Here is a 15,592-nt window from a genome sequence, read left to right as displayed (position 1 = left end):
TATAAGGAGCAGACTGCTTTGTGACAGAGCCCCTCTCCTCCACCCCCGCCCCCTCCTTGAGAGTGCTGGGTACAGCGAGTAGACAGCGAGAAGCACTCCCCGCCCTGCCTTGTCTGTGCGGCTGTCCCAGTTGTGCCATTTCAGCATCTGGCATCGTGAATCCCTGCTTCAACTTTCATTTTTTATGGCGCAGTGCATTCCCATCGTGCAACTCCTGTTCGTGAACTATTAAACCCCCAGCCTGCAGGGGGCAGTGTGTACCACGAAACCTTGGTGAAATCCATTTTCTATCGCGCGTGCATTTCTCCAGTCCTGATTCTAGCATTGCTGCCTCATACACTGCACTTAGTAAGGGAGCGCAGTCAGTGACTGTAATGAGTGAGTTCTGGTCAGGCCAGGAATTCAACAGTAATGCTGATGGTGCTTATCAAACAAACTAAGCTGACAGCATCTCCGCTGTGAGGCTCAGCCAACAACAGTACACTGATTAATTATACAAACAGACAGGATTAGAGAATTAATCACTGCAGAGGAGCACTGTTTTGAAAGGGTCACGTGTAAACGCTTCTCTTGTTCTCTTTTCTTCCCCCCCGGCACTACCCACAGTGAACACAGGTAGCCTCGTTAACACCACCCTTTCCGCAGCGCCTTGGTGAGCAGGCAGTTAGAAACAATTCAGCCTACAATCACGACTTAAATATATACTGGAGGGGAGGGGGGGGGGGGTAGTGCAATGTTCATCTCTTTTCACGTTTTCAATAATACATCAAAAGTGCTGAATCTGGAACACAGCTGAGGCCTGAGGCCTTTGTGGGTGGGTTCTCCCTTCCCTCCTGACAGCTGAACGCAGCGTGCACAGTTTCACCTCTGCTGTATTCACATGTTGGGCTCCGCCCGTTTGCGCTTGGCACTCACCCAACAAAGCCCCACTGCCAGCTCTTATGTGTCCCTGTGCATCGCCTATTTCACAAAGCCGTCATTAAGAAACAGCATATGCTGTAACTCATGTGAAGAGATGCCTCTTCACAGAAGGTGTGTCCTGGCCAGATCCTTGAAACAAAATCCCAAAGAATACATATTGACAATAAAAATTTGTCTTATATGAAGAATCATTTATATACAGTAACAAGTATAATTTCCCAGAAAACTGCACCCATGCACATTAACATTATTTTGAGGGAAATTTAAACAGCTGCTGATAGAATGCATTAAAGTGCAGTTTGTGACTAAATCCGAACCCTTTTGTCTTTTCCAGAACTAATATGCATGCAGAACAATAGACATAAAGCCTACATGATCTTCTGATGCAAGTGAGGAATTCTATCAGCACAGTCATTGTGAGTGGGATGTGTGTCGAAGAACGTCTAGGAAGATGTGCAGTAATAAAGCTGGTGCAATACTGACTCCTGGTGGAAACGGAGCCAAAGAGACTGAAATTTCAACAACTGCTCAAAATAAAAAACGAATGGACACTGATTAATTAAGCACAAACATCCCCTATTCATTCTATCACTATCAATGGAAATTGTGACAAAATTGATTGGCTTGTGTAAGGCCATGGTGAAAAGCATGGCCTCAGCTGAATCTGCAGCAAAAGAAAGTAGCAGAAGCTTTTGAAGTATTAAAAAGAGGTGGCCTATGCATAACCTATTTACTTATGGTGAACATGTGTAAGTACATTGGCTGAAGAGTATATTTTATGAAAGAACAGCAGACCTTTAGCTCTGCTACAAGAGTGATTTTATGACTCAATAACACTCAAACAGGACCCAAAAACACAATCATACTTCTTGCTACCTGACTAAGTGTCCATGCTTAAAACCTGAGGCAGAGTTTAAAATGACCATTCCCAGAATCTCGACTCAAATTCTATAACCTGAGCCACTCATGCAGCACTGTACCTTAGAATTGCTTTAGCTAAAAGTCTACATGCATGAATCCTCCCAACTACTTAATTACCTGGTAATTAAATATGGTAGTGATTATTCCTGTACAAAAGCTGAATTTATTTGTTTCTGTCTTAAGGATGCAATGAATACCATTTCATCTGAAAGCCATTAGAAATGTCACATTTTAAAACCTATTGTCCTAATTTTAAAGCCAGTATGGACAGAAAGTGAAAAGTGAGTTTATCAACAGCCGTCACAGTTAATTTGATCCGCTACCTTCTGAACTGCTTTATCGACATGGATCGATCACAGTTTGTGGGATGGATGCACGTAATGCGGATGCACGTGACCCGTGTTGTCAGTCCATCCCCTCGTAATGTTCCGCTGTGTGACAACATTCTATTCTGCAGTTCCGCCCTGCTCGCAGCTAGCTTTAGTGCTGCGGATCAAACCTTTCCAACTGTATATTTGGTTGGAATCATGCGCTCCATTTCGGGTTTAATTGCTGTGGTCGCCTCGGCTACTTTTTATCTCTACCTTCTGTCTTCATACCTCCCCCCGGGACCGCGACACTTTCGCCAGGAAAACGAAAGGGAGAAGTCCGTAGAAGACAGGGACGACTTGGTAGTCGAAGAATACAGGTATACTGGCAAACTAACCCAGCTACGAAGAAAGCTGGCTGGTATAACCAGACTTGACATCTATAATTGGCCGATATATATTGCTAGCTTGTTTGATTGTTATCATTAAAAATTAGATAACGTTATATATTTACGACGACCACACTGTAACGTTACTAACGTTAGCTACCCATTCAACTAGTTAGATAATATATCGGCTATCCAACTGTCTCGATAACATTGGCTAGTTTACATGTGCGTGCTGCACACGCCTCCGGAAATGGCCATAACTTTAGCTAACCAGGTCAATTTGGTGTAAATGAAAGTTGTGGTGGAAATGTTGTCGAATGTGGGATGCTTTTGTCTAATATGGTCTAAATAATTGTGCAGATGAGAGGATGGCTAACGTGTTCATTTTCTGATAGTGCCTAGCTGTTATTTTTACTACCTGTCCTGCGTTAGCAATAGTATTTTGATGGCAGTAAGCTAGTCAATGTTAGCTACATGGTTTAATGTGGTGTTTTCTGTCCTGTGTTAAAATTGCACAACCAGCAGTCGAGCTAGCTGCTTAAAGAAGGGGAGCAATATTGTCTGCAAGACAAATAAAACTCTCCACACAAAGTAGCAGACGGATCAGTTAACTTTTTTTGCAGCTGGCTCGGTGTTAAACCAGTTGTTGCAATTAAAAAGTGTTTCGGTTAATTTAAGGAAATATTCACATAGCAATGCACTTTCCCATTATCGTGATAATATATTGTGGCAAATCAAGCTGTCAAAGGTCCCTATTACACTTTTTTTCTTGTAGTTCGCAAAATTGTTATATTAATATTTATGTTAAGAAAGTACAGGTCTAAGGTACACTGAGAGCAGCGTAAGACTAATAAATATGGGCCACTATCTTGACGTTGAGGAAAGTTGTAATGTAGGAACAAAGTGCCTAAAGATAACCTGTGTTTGCAAAAGCGACATGTCAGGGAATTATCCGAAGGTAACGTTTTGAAATTGGGTTTGTGCAAGAACCTTGAAAAATAATGCGCTATCCAATTTAATTAATTTAACCCAATTATTAAGCATTAATCTAGTCAATGCAAGCAGACGTGTTGCTTGCATTTATTTCAGGTTTGAGCAAAAATGTAACGTATGCTATTTTTTTCTTAAATTTCACATTAACAGTTTTTTTTTTCTGATAGAATATTTTCAGATCTTAGTCTAACACAAAACAGCTGATCATGTTGACTGTGCAGAGGTCATATTTGCTCGGCCTGTACACGGCTGTGCCTGGAGAGTTTCGTGAAGCTGCTGCTTCGGATTGTAGCACATGTCGTCCATTCATCAGCTTTCAGAATTTACAACCCTGTTCATCGCTTGAGAAATAAAGTTTCCTCTTGTTACTTTTAGACATAATGGCATAAATTGTTTCAGCAGTATGGAATTGCAAAGGCTGCACGAATGTAATGTAGCCTAACTATCATGATTTAATATTGTCTAAAAAATGTATGTTACTTACTTAGAAATGTCCTTGTCAAAGACTTAAATATGTTTGGTTTGCTGTTGGATATAAATGTATGTACAGTTGACCTACTACTGGTTAAATAGTAATGCACCAGCTGGGATTTGAGCCAGCAAACTTATATTTAGAAGCGAGGTTTCCCAACAACCACACCTCAGTCAAGTCATATGAGCCAAATACCTTTTAGGCTATATATTAAAGCAGATCTGTTTAATACTGGAAGTCCGCTTGCTGGTGGTTTTTGGAGCTGTGAGATTTGAGATGAATGCAATTAGAAGGAAAATGAAAATGTTGTAAGTTTCTGCTTGACAGGGGTAAGGTCTCATAAACCTTACTGGCCCAGTAGATACTGTGTGTGTGTCTGCTTAAAGTAGGTACACTATATGGCCAAAAGTATGTGGGCACCTGTCATCTAAAATTATGGGTATTAATATGGAGTTAGTCCACCCGTTTGTGCTATAACAACCCCCACTCTTCTGGGAAGGCTTTATACTAGATTTTGGAGCATCGCTGCAGGGATTTGCTTCCATTCAGCATGTGGCAACTAGCAAGTGAATTTTCTGTAGTTCCTGCGATCTGCATATAGAGAGTAACTGAGTTGGAGACTTGCCCCAGGGTAATCTCACGAGAAGTAGGCTATAGGGTTTTACTTGCCCTTGCTCGATGATTGCTTACTTTGGTGGCACCCTTGATGGGACTAGAAGTTAATGTTACTCAAATGCAGTCTTCCTGTCTCTGAGGCACTGACTCTCTTTCTTCCCCCTTGCCTTCTCGAGAATCACCATGGCCTAACTCCAGCAGTTACAGCAAACACTGTTATCCATTAAGTTGTTCCTCCCTTAATAATGGAAACCAAACGTGGGATTGCGTTTAAAGCAGGCCAGAAATGCAGCACGTGACCTCACGGTGACTCAAAGGCTCCTTGCAGTGCCTGTGTAGTTTTCAGAGCACACGGGAATATGAGACCAAACATTGACGTTACTTACATTTTCTGTATGTCCATCAAGTGTTACCAAACCCCTAACACTAGGGCTACATTCCACGTGGTTGTCTAAAGAAAAACCTAAACCTGTGATGACAAAAAAATAATAGCTGCTGGGTGATGTGACAAAAGGAGTAGTACATAGCTTGGGGCTTTCTTTTAAACGTACATTATTTGCCTGCCATTGCAGGTGCAGTTTCCCAGGTTTTCTCAGATGGCTTCTGTTTGGCATTCTCTAACTGTACACGGCTGGGTTATTCACTGATGCAAATTCGGTTAAGTCGCTCGCCTAAGGATGCGATGAAGACTACCCATCTGGGAATGGAGGCTTCAGCCTTCTGATAAACAGTCTGCCTCTGTGAGCACTGCACCTCCCTGAGGGTGGAGTGTCTGACAGGAGGGTGGGGGCGGGGTGGGGTGGGGGGGTGTACTGGCCAGGGCTCCGTTCATCCATACTGTATGGTCTCCTTAGATGATAATGTGGAAAAAGTGAGGTCAGCAAGGTTCAAACCATGGGACACGAGGGAACCAAACTCGGACAGACCGCTGGTTGTGCTGCCACGCACAGACACATAAATCAGTGAGATAAATCAGTGGAGAATGTTTCTTTTTTTTTTTTCTTTTTAAACCTCAAGAGATAATATGGCATTTGGCCCTTTGTTTTTAGCAGTGAGTAAGTGGCTCTTTTATACGGGAGACTTTGCATGTAATACCGGTGATATTTCTTTGTGAATACCGAGAGCCAGCACTACTACCCACACGCGGACGGTGTAGCTGCTGGGTTACCGTAGCTCCTCTGAATCCACGGCACCTTCGCTCGCTCACCCCGGCTCCAGTGAGGCCGTCGAAAGAGACGTCCTTATGTAAGCGAGCGCACAGGAATAACACCCAGGCTGCATTGCTGGGGATGGAATGCCTGACAGCATCCACATGCGCTTACAAAGAGGGGCGATTTACATGAGCGGAAGTGTGGGAAGTGTTGGAAGCATTCTCTCTTCTTTATGGCCTGGTAAATGGTTACATTATGAAAGCTGAAGTAATGCTGTGCTGACTGCTTAATGCAGACTGTATGTAAATGTGAAAGCCCTGTTAGGTAATGACAAATTGTGTCAGGCATGTGTTAGTTTTCAGTGGCTTGTGTTATACTTTGAATCAGAGGTGCAGGATAGTGAATTTGTTTTAGAACCTTTTTTCATGTTTGGTTAAATGTCCTTCACATCCTGACAGATATCAATAAATTAAAAAGCTCTAAGAAAAAAAAAAAAAGATCTGCTCTCTCTGACTGCCCCAGGCTCTGAAATCTGCCACTACGAATTTCACCGCGCCTGAATCTTTATCAATCAGGACAGCTCTCTGCAAGGAGGCTTCCTTACCTGCCTGTCAATCCTGTTGCACGTTCACAGCACTGACGAAGCAGGCAGGGCAGGGCTACACAGACGAGAGCAGAGCAGTTTTTTTTATTAAAGTTTTTTTTTCAAAATCTAGCACTCTCTTGCTCGTTTCTCCAAACTAATATACTACACCTTTAACAACAGGAGCTATTGCCATTTTCCTTTGGGCTTATTGTACGGTCGCAGTGAGAAGCCGTAGCGAGATGGGCAATGAAAGAATTCAATGGCCGGAAGTCAGAATTGAATTTAATTGTTTTTTAAATTATTTTTTTGTTCCTTGCCGCGTTTGCTGGACCGAGGCTGCCGTCACGGTCTGTTGCGTTTCAGAGATGCTGTCAGAATGGAAACGCGTTCGCACGATTAACACGAGTAGCACCTCGCAGGCTCGTGGCGCAGTTCTCCATGGTAACCGAGTGGAACGATTCACCGCTTTCTAGGTTTCCATGGCCACCGAGGGTGTTTCTCCCACCTGCTGGGGTAACGTTGAAAGAGGGAGAGGAAGGGTGCGCAGTATGTCCCTCCCAGGGAGGCCCGGCTGAAATCGAACCCTTTGTAGCTTCGTCGGACCCCCCACCCAGGGACAGCTCAAATGCTTGGGTAGGAGTGGCCAATGGGAACGTGATATCTGATATAGTGGCAACGTAGAAGCTCTCCAGTGGAAAGCTGCCAGCTGAAGTTTTAGGACACCACTGTCGGTCTGTAGAGTAGTAGGCTATAGTGTGGCAGGGTAAGAGGCCTGTAACTCTTCTTGTGTCTGTGGCATGACTGGTAATGTCTCATCTGTCTCTGTCCTGATTGAATCCACCTTCCATAAAGAGGCTCTTCCCCCACTTCCTCGGCTTATATATTGTACATGAAGACCAGCTTTTTAACTGTTTTTCATTTACCTGATTCACGCAGAATTCAAAAAAAAAAAAAAAAAAGTTCTGTTGTTCATTGTCTTTCTGAGGCAAAGTGGCATCTTCCTTTGTGTGTAAGAGTCCTTTATCTTTAAAAGCTTTGAAGTACACTGAGCAAATATATAGGCTAGTGCTAATCAGATGCTTTCTTGTCATAAGGCCAAAGTTCTGTCTTGCTCGTAATTGTAATGTTGCACTCCCATTTTAAGGCTTTTAATCATCCAAAGTACAAATTTGTAGGGACAAAAAAAATACGTCGGATTAATTAAAAGCCCGTTCCTTTTATGAGTAGATGGCAATCGCGCTTTGCTTTTTTTACGACTCTTCGCCTGGAGTGAAGATAAATTAGGCGTCTCGTTCAGCTGATTTTCTCCTCGGCCACGCGGTAATCACGGAGAGCGCACCCCTTTGTTTGAAATCTCTGTTTAAGTGCCGTCTTTTATCGAGCGCTCGGAACAAGCTAGCGGCGGCGCTGAGCGCTCGCGGGCAGTGTGGAGACGCCTGAGTTTCTGTGCTTCTGAAGAGTGCTCTGTGCAGTTAGCGCTCGCAGTGTGTCTGCGTTTCTGTGCTTCTGAAGAGCGCTCTGTGCAGTTAGCGCTCGCAGTGTGACTGCGTTTCTGTGCTTCTGAAGAGCGCTCTGTGCAGTTAGCGCTGCGTTAGCACTGCGTTTCTGTGCTTCTGAAGAGCGCTCTGTGCAGTTAGCGCTCGCAGTGTGTCTGCGTTTCTGTGCTTCTGAAGAGCGCTCTGTGCAGTTAGCGCTCGCAGTGTGTCTGCGTTTCTGTGCTTCTGAAGAGTGCTCTGTGCAGTTAGCGCTCGCAGTGTGTCTGCGTTTCTGTGCTTCTGAAGAGTGCTCTGTGCAGTTAGCGCTCGCAGTGTGTCTGCGTTTCTGTGCTTCTGAAGAGTGCTCTGTGCAGTTAGCGCTCGCAGTGTGTCTGCGTTTCTGTGCTTCTGAAGAGTGCTCTGTGCAGTTAGCGCTCGCAGTGTGTCTGCGTTTCTGTGCTTCTGAAGAGTGCTCTGTGCAGTTAGCGCTCGCAGTGTGTCTGCGTTTCTGTGCTTCTGAAGAGCGCTCTGTGCAGTTAGCGCTCGCAGTGTGTCTGCGTTTCTGTGCTTCTGAAGAGCGCTCTGTGCAGTTAGCGCTCGCAGTGTGACTGCGTTTCTGTGCTTCTGAAGAGCGCTCTGTGCAGTTAGCGCTCGCAGCGTGTCTGCGTTTCTGTGCTTCTGAAGAGCGCTCTGTGCAGTTAGCGCTCGCAGTGTGTCTGCGTTTCTGTGCTTCTGAAGAACGCTCTCTGCAGTTAGCGCTCTCTCTCTCTCTCTCTCTGTGTCCGGCTCCAGCCTGCGGTTCCCGTCGGACCTGGAGGAGCTGCGGGAGCTGGCCGAGCTGATGCAGTTCTACAAGACGGAGCACACGGCCTACGTGCTGCTGCTCTTCTGCAGCGCCTACATCTACAAGCAGTCCTTCGCCATCCCCGGGTCCTCCTTCCTGGTGAGCGCACGTGCACGTGCACGCCCCCGCGCACGCCCCCCGCCTCTGGCGGCTCTCGGCTTCGTCCACCAGGTTAAGAATTCAGGGGGCGACTGAAGCCACCCACGTCAGGGCAGACAGAGGGAGAGGGAGAGGGAGAGAGAGAAAGGGACGGGGAGGGAGAGAGAAACAGGGAGAGGGAGGGAGAGGGAGAGAGAGAGAGAGATGCACACAGACAGAGACACAGAGAATGTAAAGAGGGATTGAGAGAGATTGAACATGTCAATAAATAAGTGACTTGACGTCTGAAGTGTCTCTTGTGCTGCCCTGGCCTTGTTACTGTACAGCCAGTCACTGCGCCACGCTGTGGTTGCAGACCACACACACTGCCCACTCAGGCAGAGCTGGTGGAGAGGCACAAAGATCCACAATGCATATGCGTTTTCCGAATGCTGAGAATTTAAAAAGCAGCTTACCTCAAGCAAAAAGCCCTTTTGCGTTGTTTTAGGACTAGAATCACTGTGGCATTGTAAAGACTGTAGGATAGTGTAGCTCCCAGCTGCGTTTAAAAACTATGTCACAGGAGGGGCCTTGACAAGAGTTTCTTTGGCTTGACGGTGGTGAATATTTTGGGGAAAATTCGAAAAGTCGAAATCAGATTTATTGATTGACAAATTAATGTCAGGTAGGTAATATTTAACGCTCACACAAGCTGTAATATGCCACTGTGTCTAGCGCGGTGTACCCATCCGTGGAGCGCAAAATTGCCAGCCACGCAGCAACGTTTTGGTGAGGGTACGTGGGTGTTCGTCTCCACGGTACAGAAAAAAAAACAAGCTTTATTTGATCAGCGGCGTCTGCCTTCTCAAACTGATTTTTTTTCTGTGCTTGGTAACGAAGAAACTTACATGGCCTACTTTAAAAAAAAATAAAATAAATAAAATCCATTTATACAGCTGGATATTAACTGAAGCACTTCAGGTTAAGTGCCTCGCTCTGGTGTACGACCGCACTGCCCCGCCTGGGAATCAAACCGGCAGCCCCAGAGCTGGCGGGTCCTTAGCCACTGCATTACGCAGCGACCCTGCCAGGGTCCAGCCAGGCATGCAGTAACGCACTGTGGCAGCCAGGGGGCGACAGCACGACAGGCTGCCATCCACAGCGCAGAGGCAGGAGCGTCAGGTTCAGCTCCGTATCCCAGAAGTCCCTGCTGACCCCTCTGTACTGTCTCTACTGGCTCCTCCACGCTTTCAGACACAGTGCTCACCTTTACCTCGGCAGGGCAGTGTGGATGCCTGGGGCAGTGTCAGAATGTGTGTGTGTGTGTGTGTGTGTGTGTGTGTGTGAGAAAGATGAGACCCAATGTCCACGGCACTGAGCCTCCAGTCTGCTGCTGTATTCCCCAGAACATCCTTGCGGGGGCGCTGTTTGGCCCCTGGCTGGGCTTGCTGCTCGCCTGTCTGCTCACCACCGTGGGGTCCACCTTCTGCTACTTGCTGTCTCAAGTGTTTGGGAAAAGCTACATCGTGCGTCTCTTCCCAGAAAAGGTGGCCATGCTGCAGGGGAAGGTACGTGACCCAGAGGCATGGTGGGGCGCAGAAATCCATCAATCTCACAAATCCCCCGCCTGGCCATCAATCCCGCAGAAATCCCTGCCTGACTATCAACCCCACAAATCCTTGCCTGTGTATCAATCCCTGCCTGACCATCAATCCCACAATCCCTGCCTGACCATCAATCCCGCAAATCCATGCATGTTCATCAATCTCACAAATCCATGCATGTTCATCAATCTCACAAATCCCTATGCTACACTGTCTGCCCTGTTGCTGTCATTGGCAGTCAGCAGCCAACAATACTGCCTGCGTTTGAAAGCTGTAATACTGAATAGCGTCCACTTGATGGCAGCCTTTACCTGGTTTCTTTCTTTACGGTTGAAATGCGCTAGCAACATCATACACTTGAAGTGGGGGCGACATAGCTCAGGAGGTAAGACCGATTGTCTGGCAGTCGGAGGGTTGCCGGTTCAAACCCCGCCCTGGGCGTGTCGAAGTGTCCTTGAGCAAGACACCTAACCCCTAACTGCTCTGGCGAATGAGAGGCATCAATTGTAAAGCACTTTGGATAAAAGCGCTATATAAATGCAGTCCATTTACCATTTGAAGTGAATATGTAAAAGATGGGGAGGGGAGGGTAAAGCCAGCGTAAATGCCCCACACAGAGAGTAAGGGAAGTTCAGTATGGGTCACACAGCTCCCCTGACATGAGCTACAGAGGCCTTTACTCTCCGGGTCAAGTTCAGTTCATTTCCACACACATTTGCTGACCATCTGTGAAAACATTTGTGCCATGTATGGTGTGCTGAATTGCTGTCCACAGACGTCAAAGAGTATTTCTTTCTTGATTGAGTAAAGAATTTTATAGTCCTAGAGTAATGATGTGCTAAACAGATAGAAAGAAGAAATCATGACTTATGGTTCTGGAACACTGTGATTGCAAGACCTATGTAAGTAAACAATTCCAAATGGAGAATAAAACAATACAGAAGTATTCATTATCAAAATGCCGTGTCAAAATTTCACTATCTGTGAAGTACATCTTAATCATAGCAGTGCAGACATGGATCATGATCATGATCACCTATAAATGGCCAGATCAGTAGGCTAATAGCTTACTGTAGTCATCACGGTCTTGTGGAGAGATCTCCTCACCTTTAGATTTAGACACCGGAGAGCAAACACTGCTGTTTATATATAAATAAACTCTTCTGCTCTTACACTGTCCTCCTCTCTCTGTCCATTTCTCTCTCTCTCTCTCTCGCTCTCTCTCTCCAGGTGGAGGAGAACAGGAGCAGTCTGTTTTTCTTCCTGCTCTTCCTGCGGTTCTTCCCCATGACTCCCAACTGGTTCCTGAACGTCACCGCTCCTATTCTCAACATCCCCATCACCCTCTTCTTCCTCTCCGTCTTCATTGGTCAGTCGCCTCCGTCACTGAGTCTGGGTGTACTCTGTTTGTTGATGACACCTGTTGTGTGTTACTCTCAATTTGCAATGCCCAGGTGTAATTGGTGCGGCCCATTCCATCACTGCTCTCAAATCTTCATTATAGAATAGGACAGGGCTCCTTTCAAGTAGTCAAGTAACTTTGTGATTTATTGCTGTCTGTAAATACACTCTCTTATTATTTAAGCATGTGGGAAATTAAGTGATGAGGGATTGCTCAAGGGTACACCCATCCAACATTTGAACCTACAACCTGCCGGTGACAGTGGAAGTTACTAAACCCCAGTGCTACCCGGTCTCCTCCGCAGGCCTGATCCCGTATAACTTCATCTGCGTGCATACGGGCTCCATCCTGTCGGAGATCTCGTCCCTGGACAACCTGTTCTCCTGGGGGACCGTGATGCAGCTGCTGGCCATGGCCTGTGCCGCCCTGCTACCCGGCGCGCTCATCCGCCACTACGGCCACGCCCGCCTCCGCCTGGGGGGGGCCGAGCACAGCGGGAACGGCCTGGACAAGAAGGTCAGGTGACCGGGGCCCCCCGCTCGCCATGGCGCTACCACGCCCACTCCCGTGCCCCCGCCATCGCAGACGTCGCTCGTAAAGGGAAAACCGTTTTTTCGCTCTTTTTTTAAATTTCAGATTTTGTTTTTTTGTCTTAAAAACGCCAGCTCTTAAAAAAAAGAGGAAAAGAAATCTTGCTGAAGATTATCAGCTGGCTTTCAGGTTTGAAGAGATTCGGTGGTGTTTTTTTTAATAATCTTTTTTTTATTTATTTTAATTTTGTTTCATGTATTTATTCTTTCAGACAATTATGTTTCTGTGTGGAACAGTGTGGTCGGTTGTTTTGTGTTATGTGTTCTTTTATTTGTGAAGGGACGATGGTTTACATTGATTCTCCTGCGGCATTTGAGCCGTAAGACTCAGGCTCCCAGCAGCCCCTTCTTCTCAAAGGGGGAGGGGAGCTGTGGAAGGTCACCTGAGCTGTCCACATTGAGTCCTTTAAGCTGCACACGGCAAACGACTTCTGCTCACAACAGCCTTCGCAGTGAGCACCAGCGAGAACAAATGTGTGTGCGTGCGAGTGCATGTCACTGTGAACTTCTGTAAACCGTAGGTTCTTTTTTCAGATGTTCGAATCTGTGCCCACCATTAATCTTAAGTGCTGTTTTTAACGTGCTGCTTTTAGTACTCTACTTCGAACAGTGGAATGTATTTATAAAGAAATCTCCGCTTTTCATAAAGGAGAAAAGTGGTGTAAAAAGCAGTGTTGGCATTTGTATGAAAAATTCAGCTCTCAGTGGCAGTCTGCAAGGACAGATCACCTCTAACTAGGCATACTATGAAAGAACACTCAGCCTGTTCACAGATGGCTTGGACTTGTAGGCTCCCATAAGGCACAATTCTGATGGTCCTGTGTGTGTGTGTGTGTGTGTGTGTGTCTGTTTTATGAGGTGTTTGCACACAGTCCACTTTATTCACTAATTTTGTGAACCTTATGGTCAAACTGATTGGACTTGTACCGTAGTCACATCAATACCAAGGGTTAATTGGATCTTAGGACACACCAAGATGACTGATCTTCAAGTGCCTTATTAAATGTCCCCATCAACATCTGCCTACACCAGACAACTACCTCAACACAACAGGGACAGTCTTGTACATCTCATTCATCATTCACTTGGTCCTGAAACAAAGTGTTCACTAATCTGTATCACCAATATAGACAATCATTTATTTGTCAGAGCAAATCAGTTTTTTTTTCTGCTGTTGGCTACATGGCCAGAAATGGAGTGTTTTAATTGCACCTGTGATCACCTGTGATTGACATCAGTATCCACCAATGGCATGCAGAGACTGTTATGACTTGCCCTCATCGTCCAGTGCTGTAAGAGTCCTGCTTAGGCCATCACTAATTACTGTGCTGCAATCCCTGGTCTTTCCAGGAAGCTGCATGACAGCACCGGGATCTATATTACGCGTCATGTGCGTGAACCATCGATAGTGTGTGTATGAAAATGGGACTGAATTCAGTTTTCATTATCCAGTCTGTTTTGCCAGTGTACCCTGATTTGCATCATTATTGTGGAAATTCTGTTTTTGTTGATGAAAAAAACAGAGGGAGATTTATTTTTTGTTGATGATTTGATAGAACAATATTCTGAAATATTAAATGTAAATTTCTCTAGCAATTTAACTGCATATAGCTTGATTATTATTATTATTATTAGATACAATAACATTTTTTTTACTTGTTTAAATATGATCTGGTAAAATTTGTATGACATCTCTAAGAAACATTCAACATTTATGGCGCAATTGAGTATGAATTTATATTTGGAATAGTAGTAATGACTACATTTGTATTATCCAATATATTTTGACCACAAATAAAAGTGGTGGCCATTACCTTCTCACAGAGACTTGTATTAAAAACATGAATAGATAATCTCTTTTGGAACTGCTATACCAGTATTGTAAATCATGGGTGTGAAACTGTTTTTAAATTCATTTGTACATAATATCTGTGACATGTTTCCTTCTGGCAGGTGCTGGGGTAAAATGTGTTCCATGCACAGTGACTTGTGGGGACTGTGTAGCACTGCTTAGACAATGCGAACTGTACTTTTCGCCAAACAATGACATGGGATATGTACTCTTTATTATTCATGTTCCACCACTTGGCTAAGTTATGAGAGCGCTGCCTTTTGGGTTTCAAGTTCAGTCTCTTGTAAGTGTATTTGGATAAATTGCAACCCATTGTAACTGCTTGGCATGACAAGTGCTTATCTGTCAACTAGCCCTGTGTCAGACATTTACATTGTGTGTGCTTGGTATGTCCCAAGCAAACACTTTCACAGGCTAATCTGAAGTGTATCTCTGACATTTATGGTACAGTTTTTCTAGCAGTGGCCTGTAATATGGATGAATTGTATTTCATCGACTTCAGGCTGTCTAGAACAGATGGAAAAACTATTTGGAAATGGACCCCAGGGAAAGTGATATCCTTATCATAACCACAAGGGAAAGTTTTTGGAAAACAAAGCATAGATGACCTTGAAGCCAAAGTTCTCCCATGATGCATCTGGCGAGGATTCTGTGACACATTAAAGGGTAACTTCTTTGTCTGTCCCCTTCTTACCCTTTTTCTGTATTTCTTTCAGTTGTGTGTGTGCGATTGTGTTTGGATCATTTATGATTCAGTGTGAGTCGAGTGCGTGTGTCTTAAATCTCATCCATGCCAAGAGTTTGCCTTGTTTGTTTTTTTTTTGCATCTTGCGTTTATACTGCAGTTTACCCAGAACAAGTTTGCCTGGCAGACCTTTCTGGATGTACAAATCATGTCTTACGGAGTTTATTTCATATATATTAATGCCGTGTTCACTTATATTAGTCTTGCTTTACTGTTCTTGAAAAATATCCCCTTTTTCAAAAAGCACACAGTTAATTGTCCCACCTTAAAAACAAAACCTCAGAAGGCCCGCCCTACACAGTGACTGTTGGTGCTGGTCCTCACAGGCATATAAATACTTTGGAAAGTGTTTGCACATAGTAGGGACAGCAGCACAGTCAAGGATGCACAAACAATTAAAAAGTGAGCAAAACTAATCTGTGTACATGCTATCAGTTCTTGCTTATAAGCATAGTGACCTGCATCTGTGAAAACACCAGAATACATACACATGCATTATATGAATCTATATGACTGTGAAATTTTTTTTTTTTTTTTTTTAAGTACTGCATTGTTTGTAAAACATTGTACATTGGTTTGGTTATGTCTCTCTACTATTGGACTCTAATAAAGACTGGTAAATTTTCTTCAGATTCATGCTTTATCC

The 15,592-nt window shown here is 44.7% G+C and overlaps 1 protein-coding gene across 2 annotated transcripts; it reads left to right on the top strand.

Moving 5' to 3' along the window:
* The first annotated feature begins 2,243 nt into the window (after positions 1–2,243).
* LOC135240372 (transmembrane protein 41A-A-like) lies at positions 2,244–15,578 on the top strand. 2 transcript variants are annotated; one of them, XM_064309757.1, is made up of 5 exons: positions 2,251–2,530; positions 8,624–8,774; positions 10,160–10,321; positions 11,588–11,726; positions 12,064–15,578. In XM_064309757.1, exons 1-5 carry the CDS (start codon positions 2,370–2,372, stop codon positions 12,282–12,284), a joined length of 834 nt encoding a protein of 277 aa, XP_064165827.1. In that variant the 5' UTR covers positions 2,251–2,369; the 3' UTR covers positions 12,285–15,578. The 2 variants fall into 2 exon arrangements, with proteins under 2 accessions (XP_064165828.1, XP_064165827.1); XM_064309758.1 differs by lacking the exon at positions 10,160–10,321 and having other exon boundaries at positions 2,244–2,530.
* Positions 15,579–15,592: the final 14 nt, after the last annotated feature.

The sequence above is a fragment of the Anguilla rostrata genome, chromosome 15, assembly GCF_018555375.3.
Source record: "Anguilla rostrata isolate EN2019 chromosome 15, ASM1855537v3, whole genome shotgun sequence".
Taxonomy (NCBI): Eukaryota; Metazoa; Chordata; class Actinopteri; order Anguilliformes; family Anguillidae; genus Anguilla; species Anguilla rostrata.
Note: the sequence above shows the minus strand (reverse complement) of the source record. Positions and strands in the feature narration are given on the sequence as shown.